Here is a 19,141-nt window from a genome sequence, read left to right as displayed (position 1 = left end):
CCCACACAAACACCCACACAAACACACACACATCCACACACACACACACACACAAACACCCACACACACACACTCACACACACACTCACACACAAACACCCACACAAACACCCACACACACAAACACCCACACAAACACCCACACAAACACACACACATCCACACACAAACACCCACACAAACACCCACACACACACACTCACACACACACTCACACACAAACACCCACACAAACACCCACACAAACACACACACATCCACACACACACACACACACAAACACCCACACAAACACACACAGAAATGGGAAAATTGACAAAATCTGCGTGTGTCCACAGAATCTCTACCGTGTAGACAGAGGCCATTCGGCCCTTCAAACTTGCATCGACCATCCAAACGAGCACCTCGGCCCACTCCCCCACCCTATCTCCGTAGACACGCACCTTGATCATGGCCAATCCACCTAACCTGCACATCTTTGGACTGTGGGAGGAAAACCAGGCAGACACGGGGAGAAAGTGCAAACGCCAGACAGCTGGAATTGACCCGGGTCCCTGGCGCTGTGAGGCAACAGTGCTAACCACTGTCTCTCCACAGTTCCAGCCACACAGTCTAACACAGGCCACGTACTGACAGATCTCTTCAACTCTCATTGTCATATATTAAGACGGAATCATATCTTACTCTTCTTCATGTAAATTCGTGAAACTGTTTTGAAGCTTTTGGGGAGAGCTGTGATTTCCCTCAGTAGGTCCTTGTACACACTGTGAACATTCAGGTCCCTCACCAAATCATAGTTCAGAACTCGGTGCAAAATCTGCTCGTTCCTGGATTCAGTTCCTTAAAGAGGGAATGAAAAAGACTTCAGTATAACAATGGATTCATATCAACATTGCTATCTCCCCAAGAAACAGCATTTCTGTCAATTCCTCCTTCTCACTGGACCCATGGTTTCCTCATATTTCTGTTTTCATCCATGAAGACAGAGCTAAAGACGTTGTTTCATTGCTGTGCCATTACCTCGTTCTCTATTAGAAATTCTGTTTTGGACTGTGAGGGACCGACATTTCTCTTCACTAATTTTCTTATTTTTATAAACTTATAGAAGCTTTTACAGCCGGTTGTATATTACTGGCAAGTTTACTCTCATTCTATTGTTCCCATCTTAATCTTTTCATCCTCATTGCCAGAATTCTAACCTGCTCCTAAACCACAAGCTTATTACATCTTCGAGCAGCTTAATAAAACTCCTCCTTAGATCTAATACTATCCTCAATTTCCTTTATGGGACATGGTTGGGGCAGTTTTCTTGCCTTTTTACACCAGATAACGAGTGTCAAGCACCTTAAATCAGTGCTTTCAATGGAAATAGCTTCTCTCAATCTATGCAGTCCACATCCCCCATGATTCGCAATGTTTCCATCAAATCTATGTGTGTGCGACCCCAGTGAGAGTCAGTGTGTGTGGGACCCCAGTGAGAGTCAGTGTGTGTGGGACCCGTACCCCAGTGAGAGTCAGTGTGTGTGGGACCCGTACCCCAGTGAGAGTCAGTGTGTGTGGGACCCGTACCCCAGTGAGAGTCAGTGTGTGTGGGACCCGTACCCCAGTGAGAGTCAGTGTGTGTGGGACCCGTACCCCAGTGAGAGTCAGTGTGTGTGGGACCCGTACCCCAGTGAGAGTCAGTGTGTGTGGGACCCGTACCCCAGTGAGAGTCAGTGTGTGGGGGACCCGTACCCCAGTGAGAGTCAGTGTGTGTGGGACCCGTACCCCAGTGAGAGTCAGTGTGTGTGGGACCCGTACCCAGTGAGAGTCAGTGTGTGTGGGACCCCTACACCAGTGAGAGTCAGTGTGTGTGGGACCCGTACCCCAGTGAGAGTCAGTGTGTGTGGGGACCCGTACCCCAGTGAGAGTCAGTGTGTGTGGGACCCGTACCCTAGTGAGAGTCAGTGTGTGTGGGACCCGTACCCCAGTGAGAGTCAGTGTGTGTGGGACCCGTACCCCAGTGAGAGTCAGTGTGTGTGGGACCCCTACACCAGTGAGAGTCAGTGTGTGTGGGACCCGTACCCCAGTGAGAGTCAGTGTGTGTGGGACCCGTACCCTAGTGAGAGTCAGTGTGTGTGGGACCCGTACCCCAGTGAGAGTCAGTGTGTGTGGGACCCGTACCCCAGTGAGAGTCAGTGTGTGTGGGACCCGTACCCCAGTGAGAGTCAGTGTGTGTGGGACCCGTGCCCCAGTGAGAGTCAGTGTGTGTGGGACCCGTACCCCAGTGGGAGTCAGTGTGTGTGGGACCCCTACCCCAGTGAGAGTCAGTGTGTGTGGGACCCGTACCCCAGTGAGAGTCAGTGTGTGTGGGACCCGTGCCCCAGTGAGATTCAGTGTGTGTGGGACCCGTGCCCCAGTGAGAGTCAGTGTGTGTGGGACCCGCACCCCAGTGAGAGTCAGTGTGTGTGGGACCCGTACCCCAGTGAGAGTCAGTGTGTGTGGGACCCGTACCCCAGTGAGAGTCAGTGTGTGTGGGACCCCTACCCCAGTGAGAGTCAGTGTGTGTGGGACCCGTATCCCAGTGAGAGTCAGTGTGTGTGGGACCCCTACCCCAGTGAGAGTCAGTGTGTGTGGGACCCCTACCCCAGTGAGCAATGAAGTACAATTTGTTGATTATTGACTCTCCCATTTGGAGAGAGTGGATTGGTATCTTTCTCACCAAGAGATAAGGCTGACAGAGTGGCAGCTACACTCAGGGGAGACAAGTAGACATTGGCATCAGGGTTGCTGCTTGCCACTTGCCGGTAAAGGTTGTAACCAAAGTCAGAAAGTGAGTATGCCAATCTCTGTACTGCTGAACCATGGATCTCCTCCTCCTCCTCCTCTTCCACTTGGTGATCGAGTGATTCCAGCAATGGTGTCCCATCCTCCGCAGGGTTCTGGAAATATTCAATACAATTGTCATTTTGTCAAATCTAAGCTCAGCATTTAATTCCTGATAAATGTTATTGTTATGGGCCAGGGTTTAGAGAACCCCAAAGTGTAATCATGGAGTTTCCCTGACCCACAACCTTTTTTTAATAAATGTTTTTTATTGGGTTTTTGAACTAATTATATTTACCATTATGTACACAGAATAAGATATATATATAAAAGAGAAGGGCACACACAAACATACCAAAAAAAGTAATAATAAAAAATAAATAAAAAATAAAGTAAAGTAACTGGTAAGGTATCACGCACCAACTCAACAGCAGCAACTCTGTACAATTGGCAATATTATTCACAACACATAATTAGGCATCGGGGGGGACTGGGGAGGTAGATATACATTTGGGTGCTGGAGAAACAATAACAGAGGGCAATACGCGAATGGGTCTGGTGTTGGTGTTGTCACTTGCTTCTCCCGGACGGGTTTCGCTGCCGTTGTCGTCTCGCGTTCACCTCCGCTTCAGCCGTTCGTCCCGTCTTTCGCCTGGATTCTCCTTGCTCTCTGTTCCTGTAGATGCCAAGTTGTTATCGTTTCCCATGCCCTCCTTCCGCCTATCATTCCCCTGCCACCCCCCTGGTTCTCTATTGTTCCCAGTCTCCTCACTCTTCCCCCCCCACCCCTCCTGTAGTTGGCCTTTCTTTCCTCTTAGGTGTAGCTGTCCCCCCCCCACCTCCCCCCGTGCCCCGTCCACCGTCCCCCCTTTTCTCTCCCTCTCACGCCTTGGCTACTTTCCCCTGATTCTTGGCCACCTGGCTATTTTTCTGCTTGTACGTTGGCCACAAACAGGTCCCGGAACAATTGCATGAATGGCTCCCACGTTCTGTGGAAGCCGTCGTCCGACCCTCGGATGGCGAATTTGATTTTCTCCATTTGGAGAGATTCCGAGAGGTCGGACAGCCAGTCTGCAGCTCTGGGCGGTGCTGCTGACCGCCAGCCAAACAGGATTCTACGGCGGGCGATCAGGGAGGCAAAGGCAAGGGACCCAGAACTTTGAATAGATTTTGGTTATGGGGAGTACAAGAGCCCACGCTACTGGTGTGATGCAACATAGAGCTAAAGTACTTTAAAAACAAAACAATGTTTATTCTATGAATTCAGTTAACATTTTATAAACACACAATAAACATCTTAGCAACTGCAAACACTGATACTTTCCCAAATACAATATTCTATAGGTAACCCTTAATAACTTTCCTAACAACACCCGTAAGCCCAAAACTCTTTTTAACAAAGACAGCAGGTTTTAATTCTCTACAGAAACAGGTATTACTTTGAAATCAGCAATGAGCTGAAGACATTCTTTAGCTCTAGACTCCACCTGACATTATACCCAGGAATGAATCAAAGCGAGGGCTTCAGATAGTTTGACAGAAAAAAACTCTCATCTCTGTCTTAATTGTGCGACCTCTCATTTTTAAACAGTGACCCCCACAGTTCCAGATTCTCCACAAGAGGAACATCCTCTCCACATCGATCCTGTTGACACCTCGTGGAATTTCATGCCAAATCTTACTCTTCAAACTCTGACCATTTGGGTTCCGCCAGGGTCACTCAGCTCCTGACCTCATTACAGCCTTGGTTCAAACATGGACAAAAGAGCTGAATGCCAGAGGTGAGGCGCGACTGACTGCCCTCAGCATCAAGGCAGCATTTGGCCGAGTATGGCATCAAGGAGCTAAACTGAAGTCAGTGGGAATCAGCGGGAAAACTCTCCGCTGGCTGGAGTCATACCCGGAAAAGGGAAGATGGTTGTGGTGGTTGGAGGTCAATCATCTCAGCTCCAGGACATCACTGCAGGAGTTTCTCAGGGTCGTGTCCTCAGCCCCAACCATCTTCAGCTGCTTCATCAATGACCTCCCTCCCATCATAAGGTCAGAAGTGGGGATGTTCGCTGATGACTGCACCATGTTCAGCACCATTCGCAACACCTCAGATAATGAAGCAGTCCATGTCCAAATGCAGCAAGACCTGGACAATATCTAGGCTTGGGGCTGACAAGTGGCAAGTTACATTCACACCACACAAGTGCCAGGCAATGACCATCTCCTACAAGGGAGGATCTAACCACCGTCAATGCCATTACCATCGCTGAATCTCCCATAATGAACATCCTGGGGGTTACCGTTGATCAGAAACTGAACTGGACCCAGCCATATTAATACTGTGGCTACCAGGGCAGGTCAGAGGCTGGGAATCCCACAGTGAGTAACTCACCTCCTGACCCCTCCAAAGCCTGTCCACCATCTACAAGGTACAAGTCAGCAGTGTGATGGAATACTCTCCACTTGCCTGGATGAGAGCAGCTCCAACAACACTCAAGAAGCTCAACACCATCCAGGACAAAGCAGCCCCGCTTGATTGTTCCCCTTTCCACATTCAATCCCTCCACCACAGACACACAGTAGCAGCCGTGTGTACCGTCTACAAGATGCACTGCAGGAACTCACCAAGATTCCTTAGACAGCACCTTCCAAACACATGACCACTATCACCCAGAAGGACAAGAACACAATAAATAAAAGCAGGAGTTGGTCACCTGGCCCTACACGCCTACTCCACCATTCAATATGATCATGGCTGGTCCATGCCAACCTCAATTCCTTTTCTGTGCCATTTCCCCATAACCTCTATTCCTCGATCTATCAAATATTTATCCATCTCGATTTTAAATATTTCTAATGATCCAGCCTACACCTCCCTCCAGGCAGAGAATTCCAGAGATACACCACCCTCTGCGAGAATAAAGTTCTACACACCTCAAGCTTTAAATGACTGTCCCTTTATCTGTTCCCTTGTTCGAGACTCTCCCACTGGTGAAAATACCTCACCATCTACCCTGTCAATCTGGAAGGGCAGCAGATACCTGGGAACCCCACCACCTGGATGTTCCCCTCCAAGTCACTCCCCACCCTGACTGGGAAATATGTCACCATTCCTTCGCTGTTGCCTCTCTGACAGCACAGTGGGTGTATCTACACCACACGGACTGCGGCGGTTCAAGAAGACAGCTCCTTCATAAGAGCAGTTGGGGATGGACAATAAATGCTGGACGAGCCAGCAGTGGCCACATCCGGTAAATGAATGATCAAAAGAGACAAGTCTAACCTGTCTAACTGCTTCTCTGAAGACAATCCTCCCGATCCATGTATTAGTCTAGTAAATCTTCTCTGAACTATCTCCAAAGCATTTACATCCTCACTTAAATAAGGAGACCAACAATACTCCAGATGTGGCCTCACCAATGCCCTGTGCAACTGAAGCAGAACCTCCCTCATTTTGCATTTAATTCCCTTCACAATTAATAATAGCATCCTGTCTGTAATAAACTCAGAAAATGTTGGAAACACTCAGCAGGTGTGACAGCATCTGAGAAACAGAGTTAATCTTTCAAGTCTGTGTAACTTGTTCAGAACCATTCTTCAGAGAACATTCTGCCTGTATTAGCTTTCCTAATTACTAGCTGCACCCCTGTACCAACCGTTTGCAATTTATGCACTAGGACACCCAGATCCCTCTGCATCACAAACCTCTGCAACCTCTCACCATTTAGATAATAAGCTTCTTTTTCATTCTTCTGCCAAAATGGACAATTTCATGGTTCCTCAGCACCTGGATGATGTGGCTCCCAAGAACGGACACAATCCAGGACAAAGCGGATCGCTTGATTGGTACCTCACCCACAAACATTCACTCCCTCCACCATGGATAAGCAGTGGGCACCATCTAAAATGTGCTTCAAGGCACCTCAGACGGACACCTTTCAAATCCACAGCCGTTACCATTTAGTAGGACAAGAGTAGCAGATACCTGGGAACCCGCCACCTGGAGGTTCCCCTCCAACTCACTCACCGTCCTGACTTGGAAATTACCATCACTGTCGCTGGGGCAACATCCTGGAAGTCCCTCCCTGACAGCACAGTGGGTGTACCTACACCCCACGGACAGCAGGGGTTCAAGAAGGCATAGAACATAGAACATAGAACAATACAGCACAGAACAGGCCCTTCGGCCCTCAATGTTGTGCCGAGCCATGATCACCCCACTCAAACCCACGTATCCACCCTATACCCGTAACCCAACCCCCCCCCACCTTAACCTTACTTTTATTAGGGCACTACGGGCAATTTAGCATGGCCAATCCACCTAACCCGCACATCTTTGGACTGTGGGAGGAAACCGGAGCACCCGGAGGAAACCCACGCACACAGGGGGAGGACGTGCAGACTCCGCACAGACAGTGACCCAGCCAGGAATTGAACCTGGGACCCTGGAGCTGTGAAGCATTTATGCTAACCACCATGCTACCCTGCTGCCCCTAGGCAGCTCACCATCACCTTCTTAAGGGCAATTAGGGATGGGCAATAAATGCTGGACTAGCCGGCGACACCCACATCCCGGGAATGAATATTAAAAAATGTATTAAATAACAGATAGTCGGAATTGAGTTGCAGACTAGAATCTAATTGAGGGGTTCAGGGTGGTTTACATATAGAAATATCCGGGAGTGAGGTATAGGCTGGAATCTATTTAAGGGTTTCGGATGGTTTATATATAGAATAACAGATACCCAGGAGTGAGTTACAGACTGGAATCTAATCGGGAGCGGGGTGGTGTGGGTAGCACAGTGGTTCGCACTGTTGCTTCACAGCTCCAGGGTCCCAGGTTCGATTCCCGGCTTGGGTCACTGTCTGTGTGGAGTCTGCACGTTCTCCCCGTGTCTGTGTGCGTTTCCTCCGGGTGCTCCGGTTTCCTCCCACAAGTCCCGAAAGACGTGCTGTTAGGTGAATTGGACATTCTGAATTCTCCCACTGTGTACCCGAACAGGCGCCGGAATGTGGCGACTAGGGGCTTTTCACAGTAACTTCATTGCAGTGTTAATGTAAACCTAATTGTGACACTAATAAAGGTTACTGTTATAATCTGCCTGCTTACCATTGGTTGGGGACTAATGACAATCCCACAATCCTTTGGGAGTATGAGCTTCCCCAATGAGGGGGGCGGAGAAATCATTAGCAGGTTTACTGCATAAATAAAGGTGGCTAGTTTGGAAGCAGCTAGAGGAGAGTGAGCAGCAAGGCGTTGCTGCTGCTGTTGTGTATATATATAATATGTTATTGTAAATAAATGTTATTTCTTTCTTTCCTTCAACTCGTGCTGGATTTTTCATGGCTCTCACAATACTGGCGACGAGGGTTAAAGTGAATAGCTGTATACGTTGCTGAAGCCACCTCCCTGAATATTTGTTGGATACAGGTTGGAAGTTGTTTTCTATTACACCATGCCTCTGTATGGACGTTTGGATGTTTTTGATGCTGTGCTGGAAAGCTGGAACCAGTACGCACAACGGATACGTTACTATTTCCGGGCAAACAATATCACTGAAAACGAGCGGCAGGCGGTCATATTGCTCACCGCCTGCGGCCCGCATACGTTTGGGGTGATTAGGAGCCTTACGTACCCAGCTGTGCCGGACACCAAAACGTTTGATGAACTTAGTGGGGCAACATTTTAACCCAACCCCATCCAGGATAGTCCAGCGTTACCGGGTTAATACCGCTGAGAGGGCCCCAGGAGAATCCCTTGCTGACTTTCTATCCAGGCTACGCAGGATTGCGGAGTACTGTGACTATGGTGAGACCTTGTCAGAAATGTTACGCGACTGTTTGGTTTGCGGTATTAACAATGCGGCCACCCAGAGAAAGTTGTTAGCCGAGCCAACACTGACTTTTCAACAGGCCATTCAGATAGTATTGTCCCGAGAGAGCGCAGAACGAGGAGTGCAGGGCCTACAGGGAATGGAGGTGCCGCCTTGGGGCGAAACCCCTTCCATCCAAAAGCGTCCCCCTGCACCCCTGGGGTACCTTGGGCGAGGCGATGTCCGGATCGATGCCAGCGGACATTCCTCCCCGAAGGGAGCCTTCTCCAGAACCAATGGATGAGGAGCCATGTCCGTGTCAGACTTGTGGGCGCCGACCCCGTCGCGGACGCCGGTCCTGGGGGCGCCAGAGGCGCCAACGTTCCAGCCGAAACTGGGGCCAGCCCAGGGGCCGTACCTTCCATTTGGATGAACCTGCGGTGACTACTCCCGAGGACGTGGAGACGGAGGATGACTGCCTGCAGCTGCATTGTGTGGCAGCTCCCCGTATGGCCCCCATTAAAGTGACAGTACGGGTCAATGGTCACCCGCTTGAGATGGAGTTGGACACTGGCGTAGCGTCTCCGTGATCGCCCAGAGGACATTCGACTGCTTCAAGCAGGGTACACAGACCCTTACATTAACCGACACACAGGCCAGGTTGGCCACCTACACGGGGGAACCATTGGACATTGCAGGAACTACGATGACCCCTGTTGTTTATGGATCCCAGGAGGGGCGTTTCCCACTTATTGTGGTGCACGGCCATGGGCCCAGCCTGTTGGGTCGGGACTGGTTGCACCATTTGCGGCTGCAGTGGCAGCACATCCTCCAAACATTCTCAGTTGTCAATGAATCACAGAATTGTTGGAGAACAGAAGGAGTCCATTCGGTGTACGCTGTCTGTACTGCCTCTCTGAATGAGCAACTCCCCCCGAGTCTTTCCCCACCTTCTCCCAGTAACTCTCCACATTCTTCTCATTCAGATAACAGCCTAATTCTCTGCTGAAAGCCTCGATTGAACCTGCCTCCACCACACTGTCAGACAGTACATTCCGGATCCTAACCACTCGCTGTGTGAATCTGCCTCCACCACACTCACAGACAGTACATTCCAGACCCTAACCACTCGCTGTGTGAATCTGTCTCCACCACACTCTCACACTTCCAGATCCCCTGGTTTAGATCAGTAGGCTAGACAGCTAAACCCTGGGACAGTGCGCGACACCCCGGGACAGTGAGTGACACCCTGGACCAGTGAGTGACACCCTGGGACAGTGCGTGACACCCTGGGACAGTGTGTGACACCCTGGGCCAGTGCCCAACACCCTGGGCCAGTGCCCAACACTCTGGGCCAGTGTGTGAGAACCTGGGACAGTGCTCAACACCCTGGGCCAGTGTGTGACACCCTGGGTCAGTGCGTGACACCCTGGGCCAGTGCGTGACACCCTGGGCCAGTGAGTGACACCCTGGATCAGTGCGTGACACCCTGGGCCAGTGCGTGACACCCTGGACCAGTGCGTGACACCCTGGGCCAGTGCGCGACACCCTGGGTCAGTGCGTGACACTCTGGGCCAGTGCGCGACACCCTGGGTCAGTGCGTGACACCCTGGGCCAGTGAGTGACACCCTGGGTCAGTGCGCGACACCCTGGGCCAGTGCGCGACACCCTGGGCCAGTGCGTGACACCCTGGGACAGTGCGTGACACCCTGGGCCAGTGCGTGACACCCTGGGCCAGTGCGTGACACCCTGGGCCATGCACCACACCCTGGGCCAGTGCGCGGCAACCTGGGTCAGTGCGCGGCAACCTGGGTCAGTGCCCAACACCCTGGGCCAGTGCCCAACACCCTGGGCCAGTGCCCAACACCCTGGGCCAGTGCCCAACACCCTGGGCCAGTGCGTGACACCCTGGGTCAGTGCGCGACACCCTGGGTCAGTGCGCGACACCCTGGGCCAGTGCGCGACAACCTGGGCCAGTGCGCGACACCCTGGGCCAGTGCGCGATATCATGGGCCAGTGCGTGACACCCAGGGCCAGTGCGCGATATCATGGGCCAGTGCGCAATACCCTGGGCCAGTGCGCGATACCCTGGGCCAGTGCGTGATACCCTGGGCCAGTGCGAGACACCCTGGGCCAGTGTGTGACACCCTGGGCCAGTGCGTGACACCCTGGGCCAGTGTGTGACACCCTGGGCCAGTGCGTGACACCCTGGGTCAGTGCGTGACACCCTGGGCCAGTGCGTGACACCCTGGGCCAGTGCCCGACACCCTGGGCCAGTGTGTGACATCCTGGGCCAGTGTGTGACACCCTGGGCCAGTGTGTGACATCCTGGGCCAGTGTGTGACACCCTGGGCCAGTGCGCGATATCATGGGCCAGTGCGAGACACCCTGGGCCAGTGTGTGACACCCTGGGCCAGTGCGAGACACCCTGGGAAAGTGCGCAACACCCTGGGCCAGTGCGCCGCACCCTGGACCAGTGCGAGACACCCTGGGAAAGTGCGCAACACCCTGGACCAGTGCGCCGCACCCTGGACCAGTGCGAGACACCCTGGGTCAGTGCGTGACACCCTGGGCCAGTGCGCCACACCCTGGACCAGTGCGTGACACCCTGGGCCAGTGCGTGACACCCTGGGCCAGTACGCAACACCCTGGGCCAGTGCGTGACACCCTGGGCCAGTGTGTGACACCCTAGGCCAGTGCGCGACACCCTGGGCCAGTGCGTGACACCCTGGGTCAGTGCGTGACACCCTGGGTCAGTGCGTGACACCCTGGGCCAGTGCCCAACACCCTGGGCCAGTGCGTGACACCCTGGGCCAGTGCGAGACACCCTGGGCCAGTGCGAGACACCCTGGGCCAGTGCGAGACACCCTGGGCCAGAGCGAGACACCCTGGGCCAGCGCGAGACACCCTGGGCCAGTGCGTGACACCCTGGGTCAGTGCGTGACACCCTGGGCCAGTGTGCGACACCCTGGGCCAGTGCGTGACACCCTAGGCCAGTGTGCGACACCCTGGGCCAGTGCGAGACACCCTGGGAAAGTGTGTGACACCCTGGGCCAGTGTGTGACACCCTGGGCCAGTGCGTGACACCATGAGCCAGTGTCTGACACGCTGGGAAGGTGTGTGACACCCTGGGCCAGTGCGTGACACCCTGGGCCAGTGTGACACCCTGGGCCAGTGCGTGACACCCTGGGCCAGTGCGTGACACCCTGGGCCAGTGCGTGACACCCTGGGAAAGTGTGCGTGTCAGTTCCAACCCGACTCAACCCAGAGTTGCAACATGGTTCCAATGACCTTTTATGTTTAAATACCCGAGGACTTTGGCTGCCCAATAACCACACTCACCAGGTTTGTAATTTAAACATGTTAACTTCTTATTATTAATAGTAATTATAATCAAATAGGCAACAAATACAACTAGTTAACTAGTGTCTAATCTACAAACTCCTCCCCTCCTTTAGCTCATCCCAACCTTTACACCCACAGACACAGACAGACAAACACAGACAGACAAACACAGAGGGGAGAGAGGGGTGTAAAATAATGATGAAAGTAAATGTTTGTTACAGGCGGTTAGTTTCTTCTTCAGTTTAGGCTTTTCCTTTATTTCAGCTTGTGATGGTTTTCACTGCAGGCGGGCAGTAAGAGAGAGAGAGAGAGAGAGCGAGACAGCTTCTACTTTCAGGGTCTAGAAGCTTCTGCCTTCAGACAATAGGCAGCAAAGCAGAGAGACAGAGAGCTGGTTCCATCTTGAGGGACCAGTGGCTTCTCCTGGGTTCTCTCCACAAAATTCCACCTGACAGGAACCAATCGCTGTTGGTTGTCGGGCAGAATACTGTCCCTGGCCAATCCACTGGCCATCAGCCAACCATCAAAATTAACCTTTCCAATCTCTTGGGTGCCATAAAGTCTTATTTCTTCTGCCCAAAATACAAAACTTTATAACACAGTGCACTATTATGCCACCTTGGGTTCCTTACTTCCTCTGTTCGACTTAATGTCTTCATTAATGATTCGTGGAACAAAAACAATAGACAAACTGAATCTACAGGAAGGGCCCTTACAACAGTGAAATTGTTGAGGGTATCTCTCAGAAACAGGCTGTCCTGAGCACAGTCCCAGGCCGCAGAGATAAGAAGCAGATTTTTCACTACCTCCTGAACAGCCTAGTTCTGATTTGAATGATATGTCGTCTTGTCGCAGACCCACCCCTCGCCCCCAACCCAACCAGCAGCCCAACCAACAGCCCAACCAACAGCTCAACCAACAGCCCAACCAACAGCCCAACCAGCAGCCCAACCAGCAGCCCAACCAGCAGCCCAACCAACAGCTCAACCAGCAGCCCAACCAGCAGCCCAACCAGCAGTCCAACCAACAACTCAACCAACAGCTCAACCAGCAGCTCAACCAACAGCCCAACCAGCAGCTCAACCAGCAGCCCAACCAGCAGCCCAACCAGCGGCCCAACCAGCAGCTCAACCAGCAGCCCAACCAACAGCCCAACCAACAGCCCAACCAGCAGCCCAACCAACAGCTCAACCAACAGCTCAACCAACAGCTCAACCAACAGCCCAACCAACAGCCCAACCAACAGCCCAACCAGCAGCCCAACCAGCAGCTCAACCAGCAGCCCAACCAACAGCCCAACCAACAGCCCAACCAGCAGCTCAACCAACAGCCCAACCAACAGCCCAACCAACAGCCCAACCAGCAGCCCAACCAGCAGCTCAACCAGCAGCCCAACCAGCAGCCCAACCAACAGCCCAACCAACAGCCCAACCAGCAGCCCAACCAACAGCCCAACCAGCAGCCCAACCAACAGCCCAACCAGCAGCCCAACAAACAGCCCAACCAACAGCCCAACCAGCAGCCCAACCAACAGCCCAACCAACAGCCTAACCAGCAGCCCAACCAGCAGCCCAACCAGCAGCCCAACCTGCAGCCCAACCAACAGCCCAACCAACAGCCCAACCAGCAGCCCAACCAGCAGCCCAACCAGCAGCCCAACCAGCAGCTCAACCAACAGCCCAACCAACAGCTCAACCAGCAGCCCAACCAGCAGCCCAACCAGCAGCCCAACCAACAGCCCAACCAGCAGCCCAACCAGCAGTCCAACCAGCAGCCCAACCAGCAGCCCAACCAGCAGCCCAACCAGCAGCCCAACCAACAGCCCAACCAACATCCCAACCAGCAGCCCAACCAACAGCCCAACCAGCAGCCCAACCAACAGCCCAACCAGCAGCCCAACCAACAGCCCAACCAACAGCCCAACCAACAGCCCAACCAACAGCCCAACCAACAGCCCAACCAGCAGCCCAACCAGCAGCCCAACCAGCAGCCCAACCAGCACCCCAACCAACAGCCCAACCAACAGCCCAACCAACAGCCCAACCAACAGCTCAACCAGCAGCCCAACCAGCAGCCCAACCAGCAGCCCAACCAGCAGCCCAACCAACAGCCCAACCAACAGCCCAACCAACATCCCAACCAACAGCCCAACCAGCAGCCCAACCAACAGCCCAACCAGCAGCCCAACCAGCAGCCCAACCAGCAGCCCAACCAACAGCCCAACCAACAGCCCAACCAGCAGCCCAACCAACAGCTCAACCAGCAGCCCAACCAGCAGCCCAACCAGCAGCCCAACCAGCAGCCCAACCAGCAGCCCAACCAACAGCCCAACCAACAGCCCAACCAGCAGCCCAACCAGCAGCCCAACCAGCAGCCCAACCAGCAGCCCAACCAGCAGCCCAACCAACAGCCCAACCAACAGCCCAACCAACAGCTCAACCAGCAGCCCAACCAGCAGCCCAACCAACAGCCCAACCAGCAGCCCAACCAGCAACCCAACCAGCAGCCCAACCAGCAGCCCACCCAGCAGCCCAACCAACAGCCCAACCAACAGCCCAACCAGCAGCCCAACCCACAGCTCAACCCACAGCCCAACCAACAGCTCAACCAGCAGCCCAACCAGCAGCCCAACCAGCAGCCCAACCAACAGCCCAACCAGCAGCCCAACCAGCAGTCCAACCAGCAGCCCAACCAGCAGCCCAACCAACAGCCCAACCAGCAGCCCAACCAGCAGCCCAACCAACAGCCCAACCAACAGCTCAACCAACAGCCCAACCAACAGCTCAACCAGCAGCCCAACCAGCAGCCCAACCAGCAGCCCAACCAGCAGCCCAACCAGCAGCCCAACCAACAGCCCAACCAGCAGCCCAACCAACAGCCCAACCAACAGCCCAACCAGCAGCCCAACCAGCAGCCCAACCAACAGCCCAACCAGCAGCCCAGCCAGCAGCCCAACCAGCAGCTCAACCAGCAGCCCAACCAGCAGCCCAACCAGCAGCCCAACCAGCAGCCCAACCAGCAGCCCAACCAACAGCCCAACCAACAGCTCAACCAACAGCTCAACCAACAGCCCAACCAGCAGCCCAACCAGCAGCCCAACCAGCAGCCCAACCAACAGCCAACCAACAGCCCAACTAACAGCTCAACCAACAGCCCAACCAACAGCCCAACCAACAGCCCAACCAGCAGCCCAACCAACAGCCCAACCAGCAGCCCAACCAGCAGCCCAACCAGCAGCCCAACCAGCAGCCCAACCAACAGCCCAACCAACAGCTCAACCAACAGCTCAACCAACAGCCCAACCAGCAGCCCAACCAGCAGCCCAACCAACAGCCCAACCAACAGCTCAACCAACAGCCCAACCAACAGCCCAACCAGCAGCCCAACCAGCAGCTCAACCAACAGCCCAACCAGCAGCCCAACCAGCAGCCCAACCAGCAGCCCAACCAGCAGCCCAACCAGCAGCCCAACCAACAGCCCAACCAACAGCTCAACCAACAGCCCAACCAGCAGCCCAACCAGCAGCCCAACCAGTAGCCCAACCAGCAGCCCAACCAGCAGCCCAACCAGCAGCCCAACCAACAGCCCAACCAACAGCCCAACCAGTAGCCCAACCAGCAGCCCAACCAGCAGCCCAACCAGCAGCCCAACCAACAGCCCAACCAGCAGCCCAACCAGCAGCCCAACCAGCAGCCCAACCAACAGCCCAACCAACAGCCCAACCAGCAGCCCAACCAGCAGCCCAACCAACAGCCTAACCAGTAGCCCAACCAACAGCCCAACCAGCAGCTCAACCAACAGCCCAACCAGCAGCTCAACCAGCAGCCCAACCAACATCCCAACCAGCAGCCCAACCAGCAGCCCAACCAGCAGCCCAGCCAACAGCCTAACCAGCAGCCCAACCAACAGCCCAACCAGCAGCTCAACCAACAGCCCAACCAGCAGCTCAACCAGCAGCTCAACCAACAGCCCAACCAACAGCCCAACCAGCAGCCCAACCAGTAGCTCAACCAACAGCTCATGGGGGGAGGGGGGGGGGGGTGGGTGATGGGGGTGGGGATGGATTGGGGGGGTGGGGGGGGATGGGGGGATGGGAGTGTGTGGGGTGGGATGGATGGGGGGGATGGGGGCGATGGGGGGGATGGGGGGATGGATGGGGGGGCGTGGGGGGATGGATGGGGGGGTGGGGGGCGGGGATGGGGGGATGGGGGGATATGGGGGGGGTGGGGGATGGGATGGGGGGATTGGGGGGGGAATGGGGGGGATGGGGGGAGGGGGGGGGAGGGAGGGGGGAGGGGGAGGGGGGGAAAGGGGGGGAGGGGGAGGGGGAGAGGGGTGGAGGGGGAGAGGGGTGGAGGGGGAGGGAGGGGGGAAGGGGGGAGGGGGAGGGGGGAGGGGAGGGGAGGGAGGGGGGAAGGGGGGAGGGGGAGGGGGGAGGGGAGGGGAGGGGGGGAGGGGGGGGATTGTTGGGTTACGGGTATAGGGTGGATACGTGGGTTTGAGTAGGGTGATCATTGCTCGGCACAACATCGAGGGCCGAAGGGCCTGTTCTGTGCTGTACTGTTCTATGTTCTATGTATTCCATCAATTTATTTCATAACACAAAAAGCCTCAATCAAATCATTGCTTAACCGCCGCTCTTCTGGGGTATACAGGTTCCTCCTTCCTGAATCTAACTCTTGGAGCTCTGGGAACATTCTGGAGAATCCGTGTTGCACTCACTCCAAGGCCAATTTAACCTTCAATGGTGCAGTGACCAGAACACCATACAGTTCTTCAGAGGCAACCTGACCAGGGGTTTGTATTGAGCTGCATCAACACCGCCTCCTTTTTATATTTCAACACTCTCCCTGAGAAAGGAGGACATTTCATTCATCCCCCTGTTTTGATTTTCTATCTGTCCATTGTTACAGTGATCTGTGCATCCGGATCCCTGGATCTCTCGGGATCTCCGCTGTTTCTCGATTCTCACCACTCGAATATCACTAATCTCACCCTCAGTGGAATTTAAACCCAGATTCACCAGCTCACCCCATCCATCAATCACTCATTTAATGCTCTTAAATTACTTATTATTGCACCGATTGTTGTATCATTGGGAGATTAGAATATGTATCTCTCTCTCTCTCTCTCTCGTGTGATTACTGTCCTTCACAAAGACATTGAGACAACAGCACAGATACTTGTAGAATTCAGAGTGTTCACAAAATTATGAGCAGCAGGGTAGCATGGTGGTTAGCATAAATGCTTCACAGCTCCAGGGTCCCAGGTTCGATTCCCCTTTGGGTCACTGTCTGTGCGGAGTCTGCATGTCCTCCCCCTGTGTGCGTGGGTTTCCTCCGGGTGCTCCGGTTTCCTCCCACAGTCCAAAGATGTGCGGGTTAGGTGGATTGGCCATGCTAAATTGCCCGTAGTGTCCTAAAAAGTAAGGTTAAGGGAGGGGGGGGTTATTGGGTTACGGGTATAGGGTGGATACGTGGGTTTGAGTAGGGTGATCATTGCTCGGCACAACATCGAGGGCCGAAGGGCCTGTTCTGTGCTGTACTGGTCTATGTTCTATGAGCCAGTTACCAGAATCTCAATGTGTAACTTTTGCCGCCACTGTTTGTCTGTACTTTTGGCTGAATCGAGGACAAATCAGGAGAAGGCCATTTGGTCCATTGGGTCCATGCTAGCTCTCTGAGCGGTGTTGATGAATGAGTATATTGCTCATTACTCACCCCACCTGCTTTCTTCATAGTGAATAATCCAGAAACTCTGCTCTGTACAGTCATCTAGCCCAGAACCATGTACAGCAGGATGAACTGGAGTCAGATTGTGTTCAGTGTGTGAGGATTGGAACTGCTACCTTTCCATTCTATGTAACAAAATGACAGCAAATTGCCAGCTTCCTGTCGTGTTTCAGTTTTTACACTGTGCAGAAAGTTATTTCAGCCTCTTGAACCTGCTATTCAGTCTCATCATCTGATTTCCATCTCAACGCCAGTTTCCTGGGACGGCACAGTGGCGCAGTGGTTCGCACTGCTGCCTCACGGGTTCGATCCCGGCCCCGGGTCACTATCCGTGTGGAGTTTGCACATTCACCCTGTGTTTGCTTGGATCTCACCCCCACAACCCAAAGATGGGATTGGCAACGTTAAATTGCCCATTAGTTGGATAAAAGTAAATTGGGTACTCTAAATTGAATTTAAAAAAACAAAACTCCTGTCTTTCTCCACATGCTGACATAATCTTTTGCAATAAATTTCTCAACAGATTGCTGGATTCACACCATTTCAGGCAGGGTCTTGCAGGTTTGTGCTTCCTGACATCATCCCAGAATTTGAAAGTTCTATCCTCTTGTTCTGGGAATTATTCCTCTCTCAGATCATTGAAACACCTCGATTAGATCAGCCCTTCACGTTTGGCATTAAGACATGTCTGGGTCTAGTCTGTGCAACCTTGCAGTCCCAATCCTACCCTGCTGGATTTATGTGTACGCCCTCGAGGATAATTGATCCTGCCTGAGGTGCACGGCCCAGAACTGAAGCCAGTTACTCCGAATGCAACCTCACTGCAATCATTCGAAAACCATTTTAATGGGATGGTTGCCGGGCTGGGCCAGCACTTACTGTCCATCCCGAATTGCTCTTGAACTGAGAGGCTGCCTTGGAATATCAGAGGGCAGATAAGAGTCGACCACATTGCTGGAGATCTGGAGTCACAGGGAGGACAGACCGGGTAAGGACGGCAGATTTCCTTCACGAGTGAAGCAGATGGGTTTTTATGGCAATTGGTGATAATTTCATGTTGAGTTCAATCCCAGCGTTACCATAGTGGGATGGAACCCATGGCCACAGAGCATTAAATGGGCCTCTGGATTACTATTCCCATTGCACTGCCTCCATCCCCTCTGGTTTTGGGACACAGGGAAACGAGTGGATTTGCCAAACTGGTGCCCTATTGGCTACAGCACCGTGCGAGTCATCAACATTCTCATCGAAGAGCGAATCACAGCTCCAAACCCTTTTCTATTGGTTTCACTCTGAACAGAATTGACTTTGGGCAGTGAAGCTAGGAGAAGCCGGCTTAGACACAGGGAACACTTTATCTGAAAATAACTGGTAACTTACCAAAGGTAAACTTTCTTCCTGGCTTGAGGAAGGTCGGAAAACGGTCAGCAACACCAGTACGGTTAAAATCTTCAT

At 53.4% G+C, this 19,141-nt stretch overlaps 1 protein-coding gene across 1 annotated transcript; it reads right to left on the bottom strand.

The window, feature by feature from the left end:
- Positions 1–673: 673 nt before the first annotated feature.
- LOC119974361 (pigment epithelium-derived factor-like) lies at positions 674–19,141 on the bottom strand. The gene is made up of 3 exons (XM_038813132.1): positions 19,067–19,141; positions 2,702–2,921; positions 674–840 (listed from the first exon to the last, which is right to left on the bottom strand). The coding sequence occupies exons 1-3, from the start codon at positions 19,139–19,141 to the stop codon at positions 674–676; spliced, it is 462 nt and encodes a 153-aa protein (XP_038669060.1).

The sequence above is a fragment of the Scyliorhinus canicula genome, chromosome 12 (assembly GCF_902713615.1).
Source record: "Scyliorhinus canicula chromosome 12, sScyCan1.1, whole genome shotgun sequence".
In the NCBI taxonomy this organism is placed as follows: domain Eukaryota; kingdom Metazoa; phylum Chordata; class Chondrichthyes; order Carcharhiniformes; family Scyliorhinidae; genus Scyliorhinus; species Scyliorhinus canicula.
This window is presented reverse-complemented; position numbering and strand designations above follow the sequence as displayed.

Excerpts from the sequence above, each read along its gene's own strand:
- LOC119974361 (XM_038813132.1), bottom strand. The coding sequence starts at position 19,141 with ATGAAGATTTTAACCGTACTGGTGTTGCTGACCGTTTTCCGACCTTCC. Across the intron at positions 2,922-19,066 it reads AGGAAGAAAGTTTACCTTTG|AACCCTGCGGAGGATGGGAC; the intron begins GTAAGTTACCAG and ends GAATATTTCCAG. Across the intron at positions 841-2,701 it reads TCTGTCAGCCTTATCTCTTG|GAACTGAATCCAGGAACGAG; the intron begins GTGAGAAAGATA and ends TCCCTCTTTAAG.